General features: G+C 46.3%; 1 protein-coding gene across 1 annotated transcript in view; it reads right to left on the bottom strand.

Annotated features, from left to right (window-relative positions):
- The window catches only part of LOC115466040 (cathelicidin-1-like), a 39,354-nt gene extending 11,596 nt beyond the window's left edge, over positions 1–27,758 (bottom strand). Inside the window, exons 1-2 of the mRNA XM_030197011.1 lie at positions 27,530–27,758; positions 7,597–7,704 (exon numbers count right to left, since the gene is read on the bottom strand). Of these exons, the coding sequence (XP_030052871.1) occupies positions 7,597–7,704; positions 27,530–27,706 (285 nt within the window). The 5' untranslated portion in view covers positions 27,707–27,758. The remainder of the gene's footprint in view (positions 1–7,596; positions 7,705–27,529) is intronic.
- Positions 27,759–27,981: the final 223 nt, after the last annotated feature.

Here is a 27,981-nt window from a genome sequence, read left to right as displayed (position 1 = left end):
ACAACCCAGACAGCCACAATTTGTTTTTAAATGAATGGGCATTTTAAACCTGCAATCAATTTTAGGTGAGACGAGATCTTCCTGTGCAATTTAAAACAAAAATGTCGTATATGAATATATTTCCTGTGATTTTGTTTTTGTTCTGTGCATATGTGCCAGCTACCTCTTCAATACAGGAGCTATTTACAGGATTGTGCTTGTGTTGATAGAGCTTCCCTTTAGGATGGAATGACCTCCAGGGATGGTCACTGAAACAAAGCTAGTGAAGGGGTCGGGGAGGAGGGTCTTGAATTTGATATACTGCCTTTCGGTGGCTACAACCAAAGTGGTTTACATATACTATATGCAGGTATTTTTTTCTGTCCCTAGTGGGCTCACAATCTGTTTTTGTACCTGGGGCAATGGACTTGCCCAGGGTCACAATGAGCTGCAAAGGGAATCAAACCCCCAGGTTCTCAGCCCACTGCACTAACCATTAGGTAAAGCCTGAGATGAGCACAGAGGATCAAAGCAATCTTAAAAGTAGAACAAAATCCCACTCATGTATGAACCGATAGGGAATGCTGTCAAAATCTTCAATCAGTAATCTTCCATGTAACAAAATAAAAAGTTATAACAAATTTCAAACGAACATCTGAGATAGTCACTGAAGTGTGGAATGTCTTGAAGTTATTGTAAAATTGGGTTTGAAGGCTTTTCCTTCCACACTTTAGTGAATCTTTCAGGTGTTTATTTGAAATTTGTTATAACTTTTTATTTTGTTAAATGGAAGATTGCTGATTGAAGATTTTGACAGCATTGAGACACATTCCCTTTCGGTTCATACATGAGTGGGATTTTGTTCTAGTTTTAAGATGGGCACAGAGGATTCCTGGTGGTGAACAGGTGAAGGCACATCACAGATCAACTGGAGAAGAGACGGCTGAGGAGACATGATAGAGGTGTATAAAATATTGAGTGGAGTGGAACAGGTGGATGTGAAGCGTCTGTTCACACTTTCCAAAAATACTAGGACTAGGGGGCATGCGATGAAACTACAGTGTAGTAAATTTAAAACAAATCGGAGAAAATCTTTCTTCACCCAACGCGTAATTAAACTCTGGAATTCGTTGCCGGAGAACGTGGCAAAGGCGGTTAGCTTGGCAGAGTTTAAAAGGGGTTAGACAGTTTCCTAAAGGACAAGTCCATAAACCGCTACTAAATGGACTTGGGAAAAATCCACAATTCCGGGAATAACATGTATAGAATGTTTGTACGTTTGGGAAGCTTGCCAGGTGCCCTTGACCTGGATTGGCTGCTGTCGTGGACAGGATGCTGGGCTCGATGGACCTTTGGTCTTTTCCCAGTGTGGCATTACTTATGTACTTATGGAGCCTGTGGCATGCTCCAAGCAGGGGCGTAGCCACGGATAGGCCTGGGCACACTCGTTTGAGCTCTGGCCCACCCAGCAGCGGTGCACTCTTGTCAATGCTGGAGCAAGCTAGATTCCTGAATCCGTCATTCCTTCTCCAGCTGCTCCCGTTCAGAGGGTCAACAGCAGCATGTAAGAATCGCTGCCGCTGCTGCCGGATAACCTGGAAGCCTTCCTTCTGCCTCTGTGCCCATTTAAAGGGTCGCTGGCATGTAAGAATCACTGCCACTGCTACCGGTTGACCCGGAAGCCTTCCCTCTGCCACGTCTTCCCCCCCCCCCCCAACTATGATGTAATTTCCTGGGAGGAACGCGGCAGAGGGAAGACTTCTGGGTCAACTGGCAGCAACGCTGCAGGCGACCCTTTGAAAGGTGCTGCAATGCTTCCTAATGCTGCACCGGGTGGGGGGGGGGGGAGGTTTGGAGAGAGGGAAAATTGTTGGGCATGAGAGTGGAGTGAAGTGGAGGGGAGGGGGAAAAGGGGAGATGCTGCATGAGGGGAGTGGGGGTTGGAGAGAGGGAAACTGGGAAATTGTTGGGCAGTGGAGATGAGTGGAGGGGAGGGAAAAAAGAAGAGATGATGCATGGGAGATGTAGGAGAGAGGGAAAATGGTTGGGCATGGGAGTGGAGGGGAGGGAGAGATGCTACATTGGCGGGTAGAAGAGAGGGATCATTGTTGAACATGTGGGGATAGAGGGAGAGATGCTGCAAGGAGGGGGGAGAGAGGGATAATTGTTGGATGTAGGGTAGGGTGGGAGGGAAGGAGAGATGCTGTACTGGACAAGAGAAAAAGAACTGTTAGACTTGGGAGGGAGGGAGAAATGCTGCACAGGGGAGAGAGATGTGAGATATGGGATGCAAGGGATGCAAGGGAGAAAGAGAGAGATGGTGGACAATGGGAGAGATGGAAGAGGAAAAAGAGGGAACAATGTTGAGCATGAGGTTGGAGGAGAGGGAAGGAAAGATGCTGCAAAGGAGGGGAGAAGAAAGAGGGAGATGATGGATCCAGGGGTAGAAGGGAGTGAGGGAGAAATGCTGGAATATGGGTGGGAGGGAAGAGAGGGAGAAATGCTGGCCCCTGGGGGAGGGGACAAAAGGAAAGAAAAAAGGGACAGGAAGATGCTGAGAGGGGGTGGAGGGTGGGGAGAGGAGAAAGAGGGAGCAGATGCTGGGCTAGAAGGGTTGTAAGGATGGAGACACTGGGATGGTGGAACCATGTGGGAGAGGCCAAGGGGGGTTGATAAGGAAATGAACAAGAGGAGGATAGTGATTACAGGGGGGTAGAACTATGATAATGGAGAGTAGTTTGAAGATGGAAGGGAATGGAAGGCTGGGGAAGGAGTGAGATGGGGAATAGAAGAGCTAGTAGGTGAAAGGAGATGAAAATCTGATAGGTATCTGAAAAGTAAAAAGAAGGAAAGGGGTTAGAAAGAGTGAAATTTGAGTGAACAGAGCAGGAAAGAACAAAAATGGAAAGATCAATATGTCAGAGGCAAGTCTAGTGAGCGAATGGAACAGAGAAAAGACAAATATTCTGTATTTGGTGAGAGTCTGTCAGTGTGATTGTAATGGTAGATGGAAAGATTGGAGAAGAGGCAGAGAGGGAATTGGGGGGGGGGGAGCTTCTTTATTTTCTGCCCTGGGCCCTAGCATGTCTATCACTAGTCCTGACCAGTGGCGTAGCCAAGGGTGGGCCTGGGTGGGCCAGGCCCACCCACTTTGGGCTCAGGCCCACCCAGTAGCAGCACACCTATGCTGATTCCCTAGCCCCACCAGCTGAAAACTCCCAACTACTGTTCCTCCTGCATACCTTGTAAATAGCAGATGGCATGCAGGTGAGACAAGGAGAGACCAAATCACCTGTGGGACAGGGAGGGGTTCTTCTGCCCACCCATCTTGAGTCCAGGCCCACCCAAAGTTGGGTGTCTGGCTACGCCCCTGGTCCTGACCCTTGCTGTAGCTGGTGGGGATCCCCAATCTCCATCAGCTGAGGACCTCCTCTGAAGCAGTGGTGTAGCCAGACAGCCAATTTTGAGTGGGCCTGAACTCAAATTGGGTGGGCACAACATTTTTTTTACCCCTACCCTACTCCCATTCTTCAGCCCTCCCCCGGCACCTCACCACTCAAAATATCAATACTTTAGCTCATGAGGATCCTCAAGCTCTGTCAGTGGAAGATTTCCCCTGAAGGTGGCCAGAACTCCATTTTACCAAGTTTGGCAGGTAGCAGCAATATCCCTGAGCCACCCATGTCAGCACCCTACGCATGCATAGTTATCAGTGACTCAAGGGAGTTCTGGTTGACTTTGGAGAAGGTCCTCAGCTGGCAATGCTTGGAGATCTCCACCAACTATAACAAGGGTCAGAGCTGCTGTTAGACATGCTGGGGCCCAGATCAGAAAATAAAGGAGGGGCCCTCCTGATCCCTGCCTCACCCCCAATCTCCCCACCTGCATTACTATCATACCAACAGACCCTCACCAAATACAGAACAAGATCACAAAAATTGAACTGGGAACCCCAAGAAGTTAAATTTGGCATGTACTGTAACACTACAGAAATAAAAACAGGTATGCATTTCCTTTACTACTGAACACAATACAAAGACCTCTGGTATGCACATTTCCCAAAACTAACATATTTAGTTTAATAAAATGCTTTTTTCTATCTTTGTTGTCTGGACATTTTACTTTTCCATCATGTTGGTACCAGTTTCTCTTTTCTGCTTTCTTGTCTGTCTTCTGCTAATTCTCCTTTAAGCGACTGCAGTCCATTTGTCTTTTCTCCTCTCTTGTTCCATTCCCTCACTACACCTACCTTTGACATATTGATATTTGCTTTTTAGTTCTTTTCTCTCTTTTTTTCTTCTTTGCTGTCTCTCTGTTCACTCAAATTCACCTTCTTTCTCATCCTTCTCCTTTGTTTTCAGCTACTTATCAAATTCCATCTTTCTCTCACTCATTAGCTGTCCCATTCCTCATCTCACTCCTTCCCCCAGCCTTCCATCTTTAATCAACTCTCCATTCCATATTTCTACACCCACCTCATAATCAGTATCCTCCTTTCATTTGTTTCCTTGCCACCCCTCTTGGCCTCTCCCAAATCCACCATTTGCACCATTTTCCTCCCTCAACCTTTCTAGCTTAGCACCTGCTCCCTCGTTCTCCCCTCCCCATCCTTGTAGCCTAATGTCCCTTCCACTCCCCCCCCTCCCTAGAATCTTCATGCTCTTCTACCCTGGGATCCAGCATTTCTTCCTTTCTTCCCTCCCTCCAATTGTCCCTTGCTGTCTTCTGTCCCTGGATCCAGCATCTCCTTCTTTTGCTCTTGCCCCTCCTGTGCATCTCTCACCCTCCCTCTCCTTCACCTCCATGTTCAAGCTCTCTTCCCTCCTCCATTGTCCATATCGCTCGCTCTGTCTCTTTTCCTTGTGCCCTGGGCCCAACATCTCTCTCTCTCTCTCTTCCTCCCTCTTCCCCATACAGCATCCCTCCTTCCCCTCCACATCCAACATTTCTCCCCCTCTCTCCCCATACAACATTTCCTCCCAATCCACCCCATCCCCATGTCCATCATCTCTCCTCTCTCGCCCCTACACCCCTATGCAGCATCTCCTCTCCCATCCCACCTCCAACAATTCTCCATCTCCCCCAAACTATGCATCATCTCTCTCCTCCCTCCTCCCCAAAAATTAACACTCGCTCTTCCTGCTCCCATGTGCAGCACCTCTTTCTTTCCCTCCCCATCTCACGTGCAGCATCTCTTTCCTCCCCTCTCCCCCATATGCAGCACCTCTTTCCTCCCCTCCCCCATGCATTTCTTTGCCCATGTGATCCTCGTCTGAATCTCTGCCACGTACCACACCACTCCATGCAACTTCTGTTTTTGACTGGACGGTATGTGGCAGAGGAGAGGCTTCCAGGTTAGTTATGAGCAGCTGTTGCTGCCAGCAACCCTGTGATGTGAGAAACGTTTGTGAAGGGAGGGAGATGCAGGACTACGGTAGCTTCCAGAGTTCAGCTTGTTCCCTCACATGCTGGCACTGTCAAAGTTACACAAGCCAGGATTTAGATCAACCCAATTCCCCTGACTCACTAAGCAGTATACCCTGAACTACAAAGTGAGACTGGGAAACAGGTGGAGCCATTCTGTTGGGGAAGACAAGACCCCAAGGTAAAAAGCCTGCTGTTCCCTGAAGGAGAGGAGGAGAAAGGAGAGCAACCTGCCTGAGGGGAGGAGAGACCTTCCTCACAGATAACTGGCTGCAAGGGTAAATGAGCTGCCCATCCCAGGGGGAAGAGGACCCTAAAGTTAATGCAGTGCCAGGAAGTGGGGGAAGGGGAAGAAACTAGAGCCCGGTAATCACCGGGTAAATGCTGTCCTGAGACAGGGTCTGACTTGCCTGAAGACAGAGAGAGAGGGTCAGCGGCAACTGCTTGAATGAATGGAATTTGTTCTAGAAGGGGGAACAGTTGCTAGTGAGAATATGGGAATGTCTCTTATACAGCCCATGTACTCATGCACAAAAAATACATATGCACCAAGTTTCTCATCAATATTAATGTGGACAAACATTTTCATGCTATACTGTTAATTAAAAGTATCTTCTTTATTAACTTGAAGACTTGAAATTGAAGCTTTGGATTTATTGGAATTGTATAGCAGATAAAAGTCAAGTACACAGCTATGCTATTTGCTGTGCGTCCAAAGTTAAGTACTTGTTTTTTTTCTACATTAATATTGGTGAGAAATTTGGTGCATATTTATTTTTTTGTGCATAAGCTTGTTTGGTAGATATTATAATTGATTATTAAAGTTTTGTATTGTTTATAGTGGAGTCTGTTCTTATATGGCCCCCTCTGACAACCTAGCATCAGTGAGGGCTGTAATTATGTGGGAATTATTTCTCTGATATATCTACTTACCATAAGAAATATACAATTTGGAAATGTGGGGCAAATAGGGTTTCTACCTCCTTACACCCACCCAAGATACAATGGACCAGCCACCCCCAAGATATGGGGTGACAGAAAAGACAGAAGCTATTTTCCTTCCAGAGGAATAGTCTTTATTCCAATATAGATGATGATAAAGCAATCAGGCAATAAAGCAATTTAGATAAAGCAATCAGGCAGGGTAATTAGACAAAGTAATTAGGCTAAGTAATCAGGTAAAGTAATTAGGCCGTAACAAATGGCAGCATTTGTTATGGAAGGAAGAGATATCACTGTGGTGAAGACACACTCACCATTGATGATCTCTGCCTCTAATACAGCATAGCAGTGCCTTATATACAGTGGATTGAGCATAAATCCCTCTCCCAACTTGCAATTTCAGCTGATTTCCTTGTTACTCAGCTAATTTCTGTCTTACTTTATTGTTTACATAGAATGAAACACAGTATCTAAATGTTTATGGAACACAGCATCTTATAATATAAATCCAAGGTTCTTTTACCGAAGATTTTGGTCGCCATTTCATTACAGGAATTTCCCCAGTACCCATGTTTATCATAGTGTTATCTAAAATCTCAACACTTCTTCCCTCTCAAACTGTAAATACATTCTTAATGACCTTGTCTGAGCTGGCACCAATTCTGCCAGGGAGAGGACGAGCACTCCTTGCTGGTTCAGCATGACCTTGTATTCACAGCATTTACAGCTCTCAGCAATAATACAGAAAGATGAAGTTTGAGCCTTTAGCTATGTAGGTCATGGGTCATAGCTGGCCTGTCAGTGTCAGAAAGGAGCAAATCAATTCAGTATATTTTTTTAAATCTACCTTACATGATTTTCTTTGAGAGGTTTTTCTTGACCTATGATTACTTATTGACCGATCACATTACAAAATGGTTGTAATTTAAGATAGCCTAAATGTTGTTGATCTTGGTTGTTATGAAGCTGTAGACTCGCCATTTCCACGTGGAAATGCTGGATTCATGCTGTTCATTTTATCCATGTATATTTCTAAAACGGCCACTCCCACTGTACGTGCCAGGAAATGCACATGCACTCCTGCAGGTATTTTAGGCAGGGCTCTGCATCATTAAAGCACCGCTGGAACTGAGCAGGTCCCAACCTGGATGTTTCAGTTCTGATCCCTCCATTCTATGTAAAATGGGTCTTCACGTATATTTACAATCTATCTAGAAGAACTCATCATTATATCAGCAGAATTATACCTACCCCATTTTCTCTGAACTTGCAGTTCTGCAAATTGTAAGCTGCAGTTTTCTGGCAGTAGGTCTCTTTTACTGTGAAGTTGATGCTGAAATGTATTCCCCAATCAAAGTTCTGCAAATAAATAAAAAGGGAAAGTGGTGGATAGGCGAAGCTTCGCTCTATAAATGTAGTACAGTTGAAAGTACAGACGCACTGCTGTCAGCACAGAAGGATTGCATGGTCCACCCAGTCTGTCTCAGTGGAGCTGTCTGCTGCTTCTAGTCCTGATCTGTCACTGACACTGCCCCCCATGCCCCTTCCCTATCCTTGCCTTGCCACCAATATTGTTTCTGTTGTCCTATTGCTCCAGCTGTCCTTTAACCCTCTGAATGAAAAAGTTAATTACATTGCTTTTGAGTTTTCCTTTCCTCAACTCACCTCACCCATTGCCATTGAGCTTCCTCTTCTATGAAAAAATACTAGTTAGTTTTATTTTATTTATTTATTTATTTGCTGCATTTGTACCCCACATTTTCCCACCTATTTGCAGGCTCAATGTGGCTTACACTATGTTGCAAAAGGTATAAACATAAACAGAGTAAGAGGTATGGTCTAATTTAACATATTACTGTGTAAGAAATTAGGTAGATAGGTCAGTAGAATGATTTACATAATACAAAATAAACAGGTAAGATATAATGACCAATAGTGATAATATGATTAACATAATCAAATGAGAAGGGATCAGTTTTAGTTGGTTTAGATATAGAATGGAATCAAGTCATTAAGGAGGATTTTTATTGTAAGTCTCTTCGAACAGATGCGTCTTCAGTAACTTCCGGAAAGTTGTCAAGTCATGCGTTTTTATAGCATTTGGAAGTTTATTCCATGATTTTGTGCAGAGGTATGTGAAGGTAGATGCGTGTAGTGATTTGTATTTGAGTCCTCTGCAATTGGGGTAGTGGTAGTTACCTTTTGGAAGCCTATAAGATACCTCAGTATCTATACTTTCCCTTCTCTCTTCCACAGAAATTTTCAGGATATGAATATGGACTAGGTAGGTAGGTATGAATACAGTTGTGCCATTCTACAGAGTACATCTCCAGCTCTCTAACAGGCTAATGCTCAGAACTAATGCCGGTGCTAGAGCCAATTAGCGCTAGACTAGCACTGGCTTTAATCTGCGCAGAATATTCAGAGGGATCTAGTCCGGGAAACAACATGCGCACCAAATATTAGCGCAAATAATATTTAAATGTAGTGTACGCCCCCTGGTGGTGGAGCAAGGTATTACAGTGATGGTACAAATTATTTCACAGTGTTTTCCCCAAATGAACTCTACGCCAACCAGGGAGTTTAACAATATGTATAAATTTTATTTGGAAATACTTATACAAATTAACTAAGGCTTTTATCTGTCTTTCTCTTTCCAGAACTTTTAGAACATATCAACGTCATATCATGCCAAGACTCTACGGAAACATCAGATAAGTAATTCTAATACTTATCTCTAGCAGTTTAATGGAAATAACAAGTTATCTGACTAACCCTTTCCCTTCTGAGAGTGATTCTTTGTGAATAAATTTGTCTTACAGGCTCTTCAGAATGCTCATGAGAACAACAGCTCTGGAAACAAGTACGTTTTTTCTTCTTCTCTTTTTCTCTTTATATTTCTCTATGTCTATAATGTCTCTGCTTGAAATTTTCTCTTGCTTGCGTTGGCCGGCATCAAGCCTAGGTTTTGCTTATATCACTTCACTCTAATATCCTGACTTTAACAACTCAATAACAAGGAACTCTCTCCCTACGTGAATGCTCCCTTTTGAATATGCCCTGCATCAATTCATAATTTTTTGTTTTAACTATTTAAAAAAATGAACAGATAAGCATGAATCCCTAATTTCCCCAATCTATAGTATAATCCCAACAGCCATTCTTGTTAGTTGTCAAAACTCTCAATTCTCAACCACATCTTTCCCACCTTTACAGCCCTTTTTGTTATCTCACACATATAGACACTCAGCGTTGAGCCCCAAACCACCGCAGGGCTCGGAATTTAACTAAATCACTCATGCCTTAGCTCACACTCATTTGCTGCACAAATTTACCCTTTTAAACCACCTTAACAGACTCGCTCACACATATACATCTGTCCCTTACCAGATTTATCATCAATAGTTTATTATAAAATCCCTCTAATTTGTAGGAATTGATTCTTTGTGATTATTTATTTTTCAGATTCTTCATCTAACGAGCAGGTAAGTATTAAATATGCTAGTAAAAAAGGCCCGTTTCTGACATAAATGAAACGGGCGCTAGCAAGGTTTTCCTCGGAGTGTGTATGTTTGAGAGAGTGTATATGAGAGTGACTGTGTGTGAGAGAGAGAGTGAATGTGCGAGTGTGTGTGTGAGAGAGAGAGAGTGAGTCTGGGTGCGAGTGTGTCTGTGAGAGAGAGTGTGTGTGTGTGAGAATGAGAGTGTGTGCAAGTGCGTATGTGAGACACAGTGTAAGAGAGAGAGAGTGTGTTTCACACAGATGCAGTGTGTGCGAGAGAGTGTGTGTGAGACACAGACTCTCTGTGAGACTGAGTGTATGAGACCAAGAGAGTGTGTGAGTGACTGTCCACCTTATAATTGAAAGAGAAAAACGCCTAGATTTCGACCCAAATCGGGAGATAGACGTTTATCTCACAAAAACGAATAAATCGGTATAATGGAAAGCCGATTTTGGACGTTTTCAACTGCACTCCATCGCGGAAGCGTACAAAGTTGACGGGGGCATGGCGAAGGTGGAACTGGGGCGTGGTTATCGGCCGAGGAGAGATGGGCGCCTTTCGCCGATAATGGGAAAAAAAGTATGCGTTTGTAGCTAGAATTTAGGGCACTTTTCCTGGACCCTGTTTTTTCACGAATAAGGCCCCAAAAAGTGCCCTAAATGACCAGATTACCACCAGAGGGAATCGGGGATGACCTCCCCTGACTCCCCCAGTGGTCACTAACCCCCTTCCCACCACAAAACATGATGTTTCACAACTTTTTATTTTCACCCTCAAATGTCATACCCACCTCCCTGGCAGCAGTATGCAGGTCCCTGGAGCAGTTGTTAGGGGGTGCAGTGGACTTCAGGCAGGTGGACCCAGGCCCATCCCCCCCCCACCTGTTACAATTGTGCTGCTTAATGCTTAGTCGTCCAACCCCCCCAAACCCACTGTACCCACATGTAGGTGCCCCCTTCACCCCTTAGGGCTATAGTAATGGTGTAGACTTGTGGGCAGTGGGTTTTGAGGGGGATTTGGGGGGCTCAACACACAAGGGAAGGGTGCTATGCACCTGGGAGCTCTTTTACCTTTTTTTTGTTTTTGTAAAAGTGCCCCCTAGGGTGCCCGGTTGGTGTCCTGGCATGTGAGGGGGACCAGTACACTACGAATCCTGGCCCCTCCCACGAACAAATGCCTTGGATTTATTCGTTTTTGAGCTGGGCGCTTTCATTTTCCATTATCACTGAAAAACAAAAACGCCCAGCTCACAAATTGTCGAATAAAACATGGACGTCTATTTTTTTTGAAAATACGGTTCGGTCCGCCCCTTCACGGACCCGTTCTCGGAGATAAACGCCCATGTAGATAGACATTTTCGTTCAATTATGCCCCTCCACATGACACATAGAGAGTGAATGTGATACAGTGTGAGAGAGACAGTGTGTGAGAGTGAGAGAGAGAAAGACATTGACTGTGAGAGAGTGTGTGTGAGAGACAGTGTGTGTGTGACAGAGATACCTCCCTCCTCTGGTGTCAGGCCCCCCCCTCCCTCTCTCTGGTGTCAGGCCCCCCCCCCCCTCTCTCTGGTGTCTGAGCGTTACTGTGCAGGACGCTGAGCTCTGGCTATGCTTCAAGGAACTGACCAATCCTATTTAGTAGAATGCACCTCCAACATTCTGAAGCCGAGAAACCTCGTGTGGTTGGTCACTTCTGCTTATTACGAACCCGGAAGTACGTGATGTCAATTCAGGAGACGGATTCAGAGAGCAGGAATGCCTCAGCCATGCAGTCAGCTTCTCCTTTTGACCTACAAGTGCATCCACTCCGCAGCTCCTCAGTACCTTTCCGCTCTCATCTCTCCCTACACTCCTCCCCGTGAACTCCGTTCGCTGGGTAAATGTCTCCTGTCGTCCCCCTTCTCCCTCACTGCTAACTCCCGGCTCCGTTCCTTCTATCTCGCTGCTCCCTATGCCTGTAATAGATTCCCTGAGCCAGTACGTCAGGCTCAGTCTCTGGCTGTCTTCAAGTCTAGGCTTAAAGCCCACCTCTTTGCTACTGCTTTCGACTCCTAACCATGACTCTCTTACTCAACACCCTCACTTATCACCCCTACCACTGCAATTTACCCACCCCTAGCTGTCTGTTTGTCTGTCCAATTTAGATTGTAAGCTCTGTTGAGCAGGGACTGTCTTTTCATGTTAATTTGTACAGCGCTGCGTAAGTCTAGTAGCACTATAGAAATGTTTAATAGTAGTAGTAGTAGAACGTTGGAGGTGCGTTTTATTATATAGTATATATATATATATTAGCTAGTCTCTTGTGTGTCAGTCCTTTATGTACTTGTATAGTTGAATTAAATAACTTAGCTATTTCTTCCAGCTTTCTTGTATTTCTTCTGGTCTTCACCTTTCTTTTATCATTGGGTACCTTAGACGTGATGAAACCAGGAACCAGATCCGGGGTACCTACTACACTAAACTTTAAAAACGTTTTTTTAAAAACCTACACCATTCAGTCAATCATGGAATTTTAAGTACATAAGTATTACCATACTGGGAAAGACCAAAGGTCCATCAAGCCCAGCATCCTGTTTACAACAGTGGCCAATCCAGGTCACAAATACCTGGGAAGACCCCAAAAAAGTACCAAACTCCTAAATTACTTCCCTATCTAGCTTTCCCCAGTTAAAAAAAAAAAAAAAGTATAATTATTTAATCCTATGCTAACCCTCCCACAAATAATTTTCAAAAGGATTTTAAAAGTCTCAGTATGATTCTCTTTCACTTACAGAACTACTGAGACTATTATTCAAACTCAGTGACTATAAAGTCTTCTGAAACAGAACAGCCCACAGCTGCTCTAAATTTCACTGTATTTTTAAATTAATTTAATTACTTTTCCTTTTCAAAGTAATTTATTTAGATGTCTGTAGAGATTTTTTTAAATCAATTATTTCTCACACAATCCACTTCAGCATAACAGGTTTAAATATGAACCCCAGTTTACACATTTGACAAAAATTCTCAGTGTGACCTATTATTGGCTGATCAAGCCACACCAGATTATCAAACTATTAATAATATTGGTTGATATATTAAATTATTTTATTTTTAAAACAGGAGCTTTTCCATACAGCTCTCAGCCACACCTCTAGAAGCCCTAAAAGACGCGAGAGGCTTCTTAAATTAATTAATTAAATTCAGTCACACTCTCAATACACAACATCTGAAGCTGTCATAGAGGCTGATAAGTTCTATTTTTATTCACATATCTGGGAGGGGGAGGGTGTCAGAGATCAGGGGGGAAGTAAGGGGGGTCCACCCTGATTCCTTTCTGTAGTCATCTGGTCATTTAGGGCACATCTGTGTGCCTTATTCATTTTAAAAAACAGGTCTAGATCAAAATGTTGTTGTTTTATCCCTAGACATTTTTGTTTTGTTCCATGATGGCTATAAAATGTCCAAGTGTTAGGAACGCTCTAATCCTGCCCCTGAAATGCCCCCAGCACTCTCTCTTGTAATTTGTTCAATCAGTTTTTTGATTAATTTTTCCATAACAGACAGTAAATTTAGTACCAATGACAATAACAATTTAATAAATAGGTCAATGTACACTGACTATATACGTATGGAGTATGCAATCATATCAGATGTTATAAATTAATGCCTATATATGAATAGTACCTTTACATTATTTATTAATTAACTGGATGAATATTTAAACACAGGAGACCAAATTCTATTAAATGCTATAAGGGAGCCACATTTCTCAGCTGCTACTTTTTCATATTTAGCAATTAGACATACTGAATTCCACCACATTTCATGAGTTAACTTTGTAAAGTCTTTCCAATTTTGATAGATCAATTTTATAGCCAATTGGATCAATATACGTAGTAATTTAAACATATGTGATGGCATTGCGGTATTAATACCAAATTCCCCTGCAATTATGATTTTGTAAGTTAAAGAAATCTTTAAGCTTAAAATGTGAGAAATTGTTTTCTCTATGCAGGACCAATATTCATCCAGTAGTGGACAATGATATATTAAGTGGTCTAAAGTTCCTATATGATTAATACAAGACCAGCATCGATTGGAGACATCTTTTGAACAAAAACGTCTATCTCCATGGGCGTTTATCTCCGAGAACAGGTCCGTGAAGGGGCGGACCGAACCGTATTTTCGAAAAAAATAGACGTCCATGTTTTATTCGACAATTTGTGAGTTGGGCGTTTTTGTTTTTTCAGTGATAATGGAAAATGAAAGCGCCCAGGTCAAAAACGAATAAATCCAAGGCATTTGTTCGTGGGAGGGGCCAGGAGTCGTAGTGCACTGGTCCCCCTCACATGCCAGGACACCAACCGGGCACCCTAGGGGGCACTTTTACAAAAACAAAAAAAAAGGTAAAAGAGCTCCCAGGTGCATAGCACCCTTCCCTTGGGTGTTGAGCCCCCCAAATGCCCCTCAAAACCCACCGCCCACAAGTCTACACCATTACTATAGCCCTAAGGGGTGAAGGGGGGCACCTACATGTGGGTACAGTGGGTTTGGGGGGGGCGGTTTGGAGGGCTCCCATTTACCAGCACAAGTGTAACATGTGGGGGGGGGGGATGGGCCTGGGTCCACCTGCCTGAAGTCCATTGCACCCCCTAATAACTGCTCCAGTGACCTGCATACTGCTGCCAGGGAGGTGGGTATGACATTTGAGGGTGAAAATAAAAAGTTGTGAAACGGCATATTTTGTGGTGGGAGGGGGTTTGTGACCACTGGGGGAGTCAGGGGAGGTCATCCCCGATTCCCTCCAGTGGTCATCTGGTCATTTAGGGCACTTTTTGGGGCCTTATTCGTGGAAAAACAGGGTCCAGGAAAAGTGCCCTAAATTCTCGCTAAAAACGCATATTTTTCTTCCATTATCGGCGAAAGGCGCCCACCTCTGATTGCCCGATAACCACGCCCCAGTTCCGCCTTCACCACGCCTTCGACACGCCCCCATCCACTTTGTCCGCATCCGCGACGGAGTGCAGTTGAAAACGTCCAAATTCGGCTTTCGATTATACCGCTTTATTCGTTTTTGTGAGATAAACGTCTATCTCCCGATTTGGGTCGCAATATAGACGTTTTTCTTTTTCAATTATAAGCTGGATGGTGTCCACAGAGCTCTATGTAGTATGTAATTTGGATGCACTGCAGATGACTTGCATAGACAAATGTCTGCAAAATAGGTTTTGAAAATACCGATTTGGGCATTTTGAGAATTAATTTGACCAACTGTTGCTTTATGACTCTTTTTGGACCTTTTTCTTTTTCAAAAATGAACCCCCTAGTGATTGAACCAGGTTGCTACTGGTTGTTATCTGTACTGCCAACTGGTAGTGGAGAAAAACAGCAAAATTGGAACCGTAATTCACCATCATTTACTTAACAATCGGATTATTTTCTCCCTATATCTTATTGTTTAACTTATTGTGCAATCCATGTTCAATTTATGATACCAATTGTATGTTTTCCCTTTTCCACCTGTTTATGATATCATCCATGTTTTATATATATATATATATATATATATATATATATATATATATATATATATAGCGAATGCTACATACCTGTAGAAGGTATTCTCCGAGGACAGCAGGCTGATTGTTCTCACTGATGGGGTGACGTCCACGGCAGCCCCTCCAATCGGAATCTTCACTAGCAAAAACCTTTGCTAACCCTCGTGTGCCAATGCGCACCGCGCATGCGCGGCCGTCTTCCCGCCCGAAACCAGCTCGTGCCGGCCAGTCTCATATGTAGCAAGACAAAGAGAAGGGAAGACACAACTCCAAAGGGGAGGCGGGCGGGTTTGTGAGAACAATCAGCCTGCTGTCCTCGGAGAATACCTTCTACAGGTATGTAGCATTCGCTTTCTCCGAGGACAAGCAGGCTGCTTGTTCTCACTGATGGGGTATCCCTAGCCCCCAGGCTCACTCAAAACAACAACCATGGTCAATTGGGCCTCGCAACGGCGAGGACATAACTGAGATTGACCTAAAAAATTTACCAACTAACTGAGAGTGCAGCCTGGAACAGAACAAACAGGGCCCTCGGGGGGTGGAGTTGGATCCTAAAGCCCAAACAGGTTCTGAAGAACTGACTGCCCGAACCGACTGTCGCATCGGGTATCCTGCTGCAGGCAGTAATGAGATGTGAATGTGTGGACAGATGACCACGTCGCAGCTTTGCAAATCTCTTCAATGGTAGCTGACTTCAAGTGGGCTACCGACGCTGCCATGGCTCTAACATTATGAGCCGTGACATGACCCTCAAGAGCCAGCCCAGCCTGGGCGTAAGTGAAGGAAATGCAATCTGCTAGCCAATTGGATATGGTGCGTTTTCATACAGCCACTCCCCTCCTATTGGGATCAAAAGAAACAAACAATTGGGCGGACTGTCTGTTGGGCTGTGTCCGCTCCAAATAGAAGGCCAATGCTCTTTTGCAGTCCAATGTGTGCAGCTGACGTTCAGCAGGGCAGGAATGAGGACGGGGAAAAAATGTTGGCAAGACAATTGACTGGTTAAGATGGAACTCCGACACAACCTTTGGCAAGAACTTAGGGTGAGTGCGGAGGACTACTCTGTTATGATGAAATTTGGTGTAAGGGGCCTGGGCTACCAAGGCCTGAAGCTCATTGACTCTACGAGCTGAAGTAACTGCCACCAAGAAAATGACCTTCCAGGTCAAGTACTTCAGATGGCAGGAGTTCAGTGGCTCAAAAGGAGGTTTCATCAGCTGGGTGAGAACGACATTGAGATCCCATGACACTGTAGGAGGCTTGACAGGGGGCTTTGACAAAAGCAAACCTCTCATGAAGCGAACAACTAAAGGCTGTCCTGAGATCGGCTTACCTTCCACACGGTAATGGTATGCACTGATTGCACTAAGGTGAACCCTTACAGAGTTGGTCTTGAGACCGGACTCAGACAAGTGCAGAAGGTATTCAAGCAGGGTCTGTGTAGGACAAAAGCGAGGATCTAGGGCCTTGCTGTCACACCAGACGGCAAACCTCCTCCACAGAAAGAAGTAACTCTTCTTAGTGGAATCTTTCCTGGAAGCAAGCAAGATGCGGGAGACACCCTCCGACAGACCCAAAGAGGCAAAGTCTACGCTCTCAACATCCAGGCCGTGAGAGCCAGGGACCGGAGGCTGGGATGCAGAAGCGCCCCTTCGTCCTGTGTGATGAGGGTCGGAAAACACTCCAATCTCCACGGTTCTTCGGAGGACAACTCCAGAAGAAGAGGGAACCAGATCTGACGCGGCCAAAAAGGAGCAATCAGAATCATGGTGTCTCGGTCTTGCTTGAGTTTCAACAAAGTCTTCCCCACCAGAGGTATGGGAGGATAAGCATACAACAGACCCTCCCCCCAGTCCAGGAGGAAGGCATCCGATGCCAGTCTGCCGTGGGCCTGAAGCCTGGAACAGAACTGAGGGACTTTGTGGTTGGCTCGAGATGCGAAGAGATCCACCAAGGGGGTGCCCCACACCTGGAAGATCTGTCGCACTACACGATAATTGAGCGACCACTCGTGAGGTTGCATAATCCTGCTCAACCTGTCGGCCAGACTGTTGTTTACGCCTGCCAGATATGTGGCTTGGAGCACCATGCCGTGACGGCGAGCCCAGAGCCACATGCTGACGGCTTCCTGACACAGGGGGCGAGATCCGGTGCCCCCCTGCTTGTTGACGTAATACATGGCAACCTGGTTGTCTGTCTGAATTTGGATAATTTGGTGGGACAGCCGATCTCTGAAAGCCTTCAGAGCGTTCCAGATCGCTCGCAACTCCAGAAGATTGATCTGCAGATCGCGTTCCTGGAGGGACCAGCTTCCTTGGGTGTGAAGCCCATCGACATGAGCTCCCCATCCCAGGAGAGACGCATCCGTGGTCAGCACTTTTTGTGGCTGAGGAATTTGGAAAGGACGTCCCAGAGTCAAATTGGACCAAATCGTCCACCAATACAGGGATTTGAGAAAACTCGTGGACAGGTGGATCACGTCTTCTAGATCCCCAGCAGCCTGAAACCACTGGGAAGCTAGGGTCCATTGAGCAGATCTCATGTGAAGGCGGGCCATGGGAGTCACATGAACTGTGGAGGCCATGTGGCCCAGCAATCTCAACATCTGCCGAGCTGTGATCTGCTGTGACGCTCGCACCCGCGAGACGAGGGACAACAAGTTGTTGGCTCTCGCCTCTGGGAGATAGGTGCGAGCTGTCCGAGAATCCAGCAGAGCTCCTATGAATTCAAGATTCTGCACTGGGAGAAGATGGGACTTTGGGTAATTTATCACAAACCCCAGTAGCTCCAGGAGGCGAATAGTCATCTGCATGGACTGCAGGGCTCCTGCCTCGGATATGTTCTTCACCAGCCAATCGTCGAGATATGGGAACACGTGTACCCCCAGTCTGCGAAGTGCTGCTGCTACTACAGCCAAGCACGTTGTGAACACCCTGGGCGCAGAGGCGAGCCCAAAGGGTAGCACACAGTACTGGAAGTGACGTGCGCCCAGCTGAAATCGCAGATACTGTCTGTGAGCTGGCAGTATCGGGATGTGCATGTAGGCATCCTTCAAGTCCAGAGAGCATAGCCAATCGTTTTCCTGAATCATGGGAAGGAGGGTGCCCAGGGAAAGCATCCTGAACTTTTCTTTTACGAGATATTTGTTCAGGGCCCTTAGGTCTAGGATGGGACGCATCCCCCCTGTTTTCTTTTCCACAAGGAAGTACCTGGAATAGAATCCCAGCCCTTCTTGCCCGGGTGGCACGGGCTCGACCGCATTGGCGTTGAGAAGGGCGGAGAGTTCCTCTGCAAGTACCTGCTTGTGCTGGAAGCTGTAAGACTGAGCTCCCGGTGGACAATTTGGAGGTTTTGAGGCCAAATTGAGGGTGTATCCTTGCCAGACTATTTGAAGAACCCACTGATCGGAGGTTACGAGAGGCCACCTTTGGTGAAAAGCTTTCAACCTCCCTCCGACTGGCAGGTCGCCCGGCACTGACACTTGGATGTCGGCTATGCTCTGCTGGAGCCAGTCAAAAACCCGTCCCTTGCTTTTGCTGGGGAGCCGAGGGGCCTTGCTGAGGCGCACGCTGCTGACGAGAGCGAGTGCGCTGGGGCTTAGCCTGGGCCGCAGGCTGTCGAGAAGGAGGATTGTACCTACGCTTGCCAGAAGAGTAGGGAACAGTCTTCCTTCCCCCAAAAAATCTTCTACCTGTAGAGGTAGATGCTGAAGGCTGCCGGCGGGAGAACTTGTCGAATGCGGTATCCCGCTGGTGGAGCTGCTCTACCACCTGTTCGACTTTCTCTCCAAAAATGTTATCCGCACGGCAAGGCGAGTCCGCAATCCGCTGCTGGAGTCTGTTCTCCAGGTCGGAGGCACGCAGCCATGAGAGCCTGCGCATCACCACACCTTGAGCAGCGGCCCTGGACGCAACATCAAAGGTGTCATACACCCCTCTGGCCAGGAATTTTCTGCACGCCTTCAGCTGCCTGACCACCTCCTGAAAAGGCTTGGCTTGCTCAGGGGGGAGTGCATCCACCAAGCCCGCCAACTGCCGCACATTGTTCCGCATATGTATGCTCGTGTAGAGCTGGTAGGACTGAATTTTGGCCACGAGCATAGAAGAATGGTAGGCCTTCCTCCCAAAGGAGTCTAAGGTTCTAGAGTCTTTGCCCGGGGGCGCCGAAGCATGCTCCCTAGAACTCTTAGCCTTCTTCAGGGCCAAATCCACAACTCCAGAGTCATGAGGCAACTGGGTGCGCATCAGCTCTGGGTCCCCATGGATCCGGTACTGGGACTCGATCTTCTTGGGAATGTGGGGATTAGTTAGAGGCTTGGTCCAGTTCGCCAGCAATGTCTTTTTCAGGACATGGTGCATGGGTACTGTGGACGCTTCCTTAGGCGGAGAAGGATAGTCCAGGAGCTCAAACATTTCAGCCCTGGGCTTGTCCTCCACAACCACCGGGCCGTAGACATCTCCCGGACAAAGGAAGCGAAAGACAGACTCTCAGGAGGAGAAAGCTGTCTTTCAGGAGAGGGAGTGGGATCAGAGGGAAAACCCTCAGACTCCTCGTCAGAGAAATATCTGATGTCTTCCTCTTCCTCCCACGAGGCCTCACCCTCGGTGTCAGACACAAGTTCACGAACCTGTGTCTGCAACCGCACCCGGCTCGACTCTGTGGAACCACGTCCACGATGGGGGCATCGAGAGGTAGACTCCCTGGCCCGCATCGGCGAAGCTCCCTCCGCCGACGTAGTCGGGGAGCCTTCCTGGGAGGCGACGGCAGTCGGTACTGCAAGCGGCACCGACGACCTCACCCCGGGCGATGGACCAGCTGGCGCCACGCTCGACGGTACCGGTGGCGCAAGCACCGACGGTACCGGAGGGGTAGGGCGCAGCAGCTCTCCCAGAATCTCTGGGAGAACGGCCCGGAGGCTCTCGTTCAGAGCGGCTGCAGAAAAAGGCAGGGAAGTCGATGCAGGCGTCGACGTCAGAACCTGTTCCGGGCGTGGAGGCTGTTCCGGGCTGTCCAGAGTGGAGCGCATCGACACCTCTTAAACAGAGGGTGAGCGGTCCTCTCGATGCCGATGCTTGCTGGGTGCCGACTCCCTCGGCGACCCAGAGCTCTCGGTGCCGACGCGGGAAGGGGACCGGTGTCGATGCTTCTTCGACTTCTTACGAAGCATGTCACCGGAGCTTCCCGGCACCGACGAGGAGGACGTAGAATCCAGCCGTCTCTTCCTCAGGGCCGAGACCGAAGAGGGTCGGTCTCGGGGGGGCTGTACCGCAGGAGCCCTCAGGATAGGGGGAGACCCACCCGAAGGCTCACCGCCACCAGCAGGGGAATGGACAGCCCTCACCTGCACTCCAGACGAAGCACCACCGTCCGACGACATCAGCAGACGAGGTCCCGGTACCACCGATGTCGATACAGTCGTCCGATGTCTCAGCGCCGATGCAGAGGGCCGATGCCTCGATGCACTGGCAGCCGAGGATGAAGGTCTGGACGCTGAAGACGTCGATGCACTCGATACCCCCGGTGCCGATGCCGACGAAGAGCCCGAGAACAAAATGTTCCACTGGGCTAACCTCGCTACCTGAGTCCGCTTTTGTAAAAGGGAACACAGACTACAGGCCTGAGGGCGGTGCCCAGCCCCCAGACACTGAAGACACGACGCGTGCCTGTCAGTGAGCGAGATTACCCGGGCGCACTGGGTGCACTTCTTGAAGCCGCTGGAAGGCTTCGATGTCATGGGCGGAAAAATCACGCCGGCGAGATCAAAAGTCGAAATGGCGAAATTTGGCACCAGAAAAATAGCGGGAAGGAAATTTCAACCGGGGCCTAATAAAGGCCTACCCCGACGACGAAAGAAAACTTACCGGGGCGAAAAAAACTCGAAGTACAGGAAGGGAAAAACCAAAAGAGGTCTTTCCGAAACAATTTACAAAGTTTCTCACGGAAACGAGTCGAAAACGATGCACGAGGTCGACTTTTCGGGGCACGAACGGCAAACACAACCGTACCGAGCGCGGAGAAAAGAAGACTGGCCGGCACGAGCCGGTTTCGGGCGGGAAGACGGCCGCGCATGCGCGGTGCGCATCGGCGCGCGAGGGCTAGCAAAGGTTTTTGCTAGTGAAGGTTCCGATTGGAGGGGCTGCCGTGGACGTCACCCCATCAGTGAGAACAATACTAATTGTATTTGTACTCTGAAATGACATAAGTCATGACGGAAAATTGTAAGCCACATTGAGCCTGCAATTAGGTGGGGGAAATGTGGGATACAAATGAAATAAATAAATAATTAAAATCTATTGCTGTGGGACACTCCATCTTTAGAATCTGTTGACAGAGGCATCTAATGGCTTGATATATCATCACATTTTCTTTCATTTTATTATTCTTTGCAACCCAACAGAACTCTTAAAATTTAACAGTGAGACCAAATTTGGTATGAAGAAAAAATCCATTTTGAAAATGGGCCAGATTAGATTGGAGGTTCCAGAGAAATAAAGTCTTCAAAATATGACCTAATGCATTTCTAAGGGAGCGGCGTCAGCATCTAGTGTAGCGGGTTGCGGACCTTGGAACTGGATTTGATTCCCGCTACTGCCTGATGGTCAGCAGTGGGTTGAGATCCTGGGGAACTGGGTTCAATTCACTAAGCAGCTCCGTGTGACTCTGGGCAAGTCACTTAACTCTCCGTTGCCCTAGGTACAACAGTAGTACAATGTACTACTTAGATTGTAAACCCACTAGGGACAGTCCTAGTACCTGTAAAATGAAACTGTTTAAGCCTAAACGGTATATAAATACTTAAAATGAATAACATAGCGGTTAGGGAATTGTATCTTTCAAACTGCCCTCCCCTTTTATCTCCTCTGCCAGTCATACAGAGCACCAAAATCAACACGCATACAGTTCTACTGACACGTATATTCATGAAAGACATACACATATACCCAAACAAAATACAGACACATATATGCACAGACACTACAATACACACATGCAAAAGCACTGGGAATTATTCCATGAGGTATTCTCCACATGTATTCACAATCATTCCCTTCTCCTTGCTGCCACATCCCTGCCGGGCTGACTCTTCATATTCAGCTATATATTTTATTTTCTTTATTGTAAATTCTACTGTGAAACCTAGTGACTAACTTGTATAGCTTTTTTAACAGTAGTGTGTAGAATGATACCTACTGACTGCACTAAGCAGTCTTCAAAACACTCTTATATGGAAGGCTGACTCCTAGTTGCAGTACCACGAGACTACTGCTAGAGGTCATTGATGCCATCTTGAAGCCAAAGATGGTGAGAGCAGAAGGGGAACTGCTCCAACCCAATCCCTCTACATGCCAACAATCACCTCCAGGTAGGTCCTACGGGTGGGTAGAGGGTCTGAGGGTGGGTTTTTAGTTAAGGAGGAGAAAATTGGTTGCATGAAAGTGACTTGGAGGAGGTTTCTAGAGATCGGGAATGGGGAGGGGTCTGATTGGGGATGGTTATGAAGAGGAAAGGGGGTTTTGACATCATTGAGGGGCGAGTTATGTTGTGATCGCATGGGTTCCTTAGAGGTGGGGAGCTGCAAGGTGGGAGGGGGTAGCCAGTAAGGTACAGTAATTGGGCTGTGTCAGCATTACCACATGGCTTTGTATACAGGGGCCTAAAAGTTTTTGTCTGTTGGGACACAGTGAAAGAAAAATTCTTTTATGTTCACAGACGTTCTCTGAGACATTTTCTTCCTTTTTGCATATTTTTTTGGTTACTTTCTATCCACAGTTGGTTGATTAGCATATACACCGTTTATGGTGGATGCAACCCATCTGTTTTGCTTTATGAAGGATATGCACCCTGAAATGAAAAAAAAGTTTTTATGCCACATTTAAACCTTGCAAAGGACTCCTCAAGCCATAAAACAGAGGGGAGAGCATTCCACAAAGTAGGAGCTGCTATGCTAAAAAATACGGGAGTGGAAAAAGTTATGACAGATGGTACTGAGGGAAGGGACTGTGAGGTTATTGGCCTGGGAGGAGCAGAGGGTCCTACCAGGAGAATAGGGTGTAAGTAAGCAAGAGAGATATAGAGGGATGCCGGAGTAAAAGTTACTTGTGTGCAAGTCTCACCCACACTCCACCCAGACTCTCCCTATTTGTACATCTACCTGTAAAATACGCATTATGTATGATGCACGTGTTTATACAATAGTGCTTAGGCCGATTTTTGGCACACATGCACATGTATATGCTGGTATTCTAAATGATTAAACTCGTAATCAGCGCTTGAATGTTAGTGACTACATTCTAGAATTAACCCCCAGTGTACCGCTAGACACAGGGAGGACTTATTTTTAGGGACAGAGTTTGGAACTAGGCACGTACATTTGAATTTTCTGAACTGGAGAGATGCAGACTACAGGTGAGAGAAGCAGGTGAGGGGAAGAGAGGGAAGATGCCAAACCATGGGGGGGGGGGGAGTGAGATGCTGCACTTTGGGGGATGGAGGGAAGAGATGCTGGACCCACAAAGATGCAGTTGCAAAAAAATATATTTAGTCCAATAAAAAGGTATCATCTTTTTTTTTTCTTTTTTGTTTTGTTTCTATTTATTACCTTTAAAAAGTATGCACATATTTTTAGATGAAAAGAAAAGTACCTGCACCAAAAAAAGCAGATGTGTGCAAGTATTTTTCTTCAGGTCATGTTCAAAGTGAAAGCATGTGTGAACTTCCACCTTGAAATTTGGTGCAAAGTCCACAAGTAGAAACTACCTGTGCATTTCGCAGATATGCTGGCATTTGAAAGCTACACCTGCCAAGTTGGCAAAGGAGAAGGATGGGGGAACTCAGGACAGTCACATGGAAATGATGAGACCTTTGCACTACTGCCCTCTTAGAATGAGGATTGTATCACCAGCATACAAATGCATCACTGGACAACCAAATTACTTCAATCACCAAAAAAGATAGAAAACTTATCTTACACTGATAGTTATTTTACCCTGCTAGAAAAGTTATCTTACACTTTCAAAGACAGATGTGATGTTTATTCCAAGGTATGGAACAAGTATTGAGCTTATTGTGATTGTAGAACCCTGTAAACCCATTTTACTTCATGTTTACAAAGTGCCAGTTTGTAATTTGTTCTTGATTGTTTTTTTTACCACTTGTTTCTCTTGTTGGATCATGTATTTATACTAGTTATTGCCTGTTATATGCATGACCTGCCAAATCAAATAAAATGTTTAAAAAAAAAGAAAAACAGTGGATCTTGTGCTCTATTTCAGATGGATTTTATGAATAGCATTTAAAGAGTAGGGTATTGTTGGTCTGTGATACAAAAATGAGAGTGCAAGATTGTGTGTTACTTTCCTGAAAGCATTCATCCAACCACTAGAGGAGCTGCCCTGACACTGGGAATTCTGGGAGATATAGAGGGGCATAATTGAATGGGGCCAGCCATCTCCGTGGCTGGCCATTTCCGTGGCCGGCTCCGTAAATGGGTGGAGCCAACCGTCAAAAGATGGCCGGTCATCTTTTTTTTCGATAATACGGTTGGGGCCAGCCAAATCTCGACATAAATGTTGAGATTGCCGGGTTTGAGATGGCCGGCTTCGGTTTTCGCCCATAATGGAAACCGAAGCCAGCCAACTCAGCCCTGGCCAAATCCAAGCCACATGGTCGTGGGAAGGGCCAGCATTTGTAGTGCACTGGCCCCCCTCACATGCCAGGACACCAACCGGGCACTGCAGTGGACTTCCCAAATTGATCCCAGGTGCATAGCTCCCTTACCTTGTGTGCTGAGCCCCCCAACCCCCCCCAAACCCACTCCCCACAACTGTACACCACTACCATAGCCCTTAGGGATGAAGGGGGGCACCTACATGTGGGTACAGTGGGTTTTGGGGGCGGTTTGGAGAGCTCAACATTTACCACCACAAGTGTAACAGGTAGTGGGGGATGGGCCTGGGTCTGCCTGCCTGAAGTTTACTGCACCCACTAAAACTGCTCCAGGGACCTCTATACTGCTGCAATGGACCTAGTATGACATTTGAGGCTGGCATAGAGGCTGGCAAAAAAAGTTTTTAAAGTTATTTTTTTGAGGGTGGGAGGGGGTTTGTGATCACTATGGGAGTCAGTGGAGGTGATCCCCGATTCCCTCCAGTGGTCATCTGGTCAGTTTGGGCACTTTTTTGGGACTTGGACCTGAAACAAAAGGGACCAAATAAAGTGGACCAAATTCTCGCCAGGGACGCCCTTCTTTTTTCCATTATTGGCCGAGGGCCCTTCTTTTTTCCATTATCGGCCGTCTCTTAAGCACTCCCCGGCACACCCCTGTCCCGCCTTCACTACCCTTCCGACATACCCCTGGGAACTTTGGCCGTCCCGATGACAGAAAGCAGTTGGGGACGCCCAAAATCGGCTTTCCATTATACCGATTTGGCCGAGTTCAGGAGATCGCCGGCCATCTCCCGATTTGTGTTGGAAGATGGCTGGCGATCTCCTTTGAAAATAAGCTGGATAGTGCCAGAAAGACAGAACCTAGGAAGATGGGTGCATTCAATTTAAATAGCTGAGGGAAATGTGCTTAATCATACAGAAAGAGTATCAGGGCAGGAGCAAAGAAAGCTTTGATTGCAGGTCTCCAAAGAAGCCAGTATTATCTTTGTGCGTGTGGGCTGTGCATGGGGTATGGGCACTTGCATTCAAAATAAGTCTAGGATTGTGTGGCTAAATCTGTAGCACATCTGCAGAATCCAGTTGGAATCCATCATCTTAATTTGTGTCATGTGCTCCAGATCACAAGACTTGCATTCAGTTTCTTTTGTGGAGTAATGAAAAGCATAAAAGGGTAAAGGGTCATGGATTGCATTTACCACCTTTCTGTGGGTACAACCCAAATGGTTTACATATATTATTGCAGGTGCTTTCTCTGTACCTAGTGGGCTGACAATCTAAGTTTTGTACCTGGGGTAATGGAGGGTTAAGTGACTTGCCTAGGATCACGAGGAGCTGCAGCAGGAATTACATAGTAACATAGTAGATGGCGGCAGAGAAAGACCTGTAAGGTCCATCCAGTCTGCCCAACAAAATAAACTCATATGTGCTACTTTATGTGTATTCCTGACCTTGATTTGTACCTGCCATTTTCACGGCACAGACCGTAGAAGTCTGCCCAGCACTAGCCCCGCCTCCCAACCACTAGCCCCGCCTCCCACCACCGGCTCTGCCACCCAATCTCCGTTAAGCTTCTGAGGATCCATTCCTTCTGAACAGGATTCTTTTATGCTTATCCCACGCATTTTTGAATTCTGTTACCGTTTTCATCTCCACCACCTCCTGCGGGAGGGCATTCCAAGTATCCACCACTGTCTCCGTGATAAAATACTTCCTGACATTTGTCTTGAGTCTGCCCCCCTTCAATCTCATTTCATGTCCTCTAGTTCTACCGCCTTCCCATCTACGGAAAAGGTTTGTTTGCGGATTAATACCTTTCTAATATTTGAACGTCTGTATCATATCACCCCTGTTTCTCCTTTCTTCCAGGGTATACATGTTCAGGTCAAGAAGTCTCTCCTCATACATCTTGTAACGCAAATCCCATACCATTTTTGTAGCTTTTCTTCGCACCGCTTCAATTCTTTTTACATCCTTAACAAGATACGGCCTCCAAAACTGAACACAATACTCCAGGTGGGGCCTCACCAACCACTTATAAAGGGGCATCAACACCTCCTTTCTTCTGCTGGTCACACCTCTCTCTATACAGCCTAGCAACCTTCTAGCTACGGCCACCGCTTTATCACACTGTTTCGTCGCCTTCAGAATTGAACCCAGTTCTCCAAGTTCTCAGCCCACTGCACTAACTATTAGGCTGCTCCTCCACAAGTGATTTTATTTTGCAACTAAATATGCATTCACTTGCCCCATCGATTAAAATAATGATCAAGATCAAAATTTGGGGACACTTATAGGAGCTTGCTTGACTGACGGTGTCTTTTACAAAGGTATTAGTGCGCGCTAAATGCTACAGGCGCCCATAAAAATATGTGGGCGTCTCTAAAGTTTAGCATGTGCTAAAAATGCTAGCATGCCTTTGTAAAAGAACCCCAGCAAATCGCCACAGAAGTACTGAAACGTAAGTGAGAATCATTACCTTTTTCTTCACAAGCACAAGCTTCAGCAACTTGAATGCAGCTGCCTGTTCATTCTGCTGATTGTAAACTTCCACGGCAGCACGAGCCACCTCCTTGGGCACCGGACGAGTCTCGGAAAATGGTGCTGCCACAGCAGAACCAGCAACCAGGATCAGTACTGCAGCCCAGAGCATCATTGTGATCTACCTGCTGCTTAACAAACCAACAAAATGCGCACACAATACCGGAGAATGTTCTACCCTTCATGGTGAAGCAAACAAGTTTGTCTCACAAACAGTCAATGAACTTTATCAGTTTGGTTTGCAAACAGAGAAAATAAACAGAAAGGAAAAAGGAGAATTAGGCTAGTGCACTCTGCTTGTATGAGAAAAGGAGAATTAGGTTAGTGCACTGCTAGTATGAAGGTTATATGTTTTTGTATATTTGCATCTCACTTTCTAGACTATTTATT

The sequence above is a fragment of the Microcaecilia unicolor genome, chromosome 1 (genome assembly GCF_901765095.1).
Source record: "Microcaecilia unicolor chromosome 1, aMicUni1.1, whole genome shotgun sequence".
NCBI lineage: Eukaryota > Metazoa > Chordata > Amphibia > Gymnophiona > Siphonopidae > Microcaecilia > Microcaecilia unicolor.
This window is presented reverse-complemented; position numbering and strand designations above follow the sequence as displayed.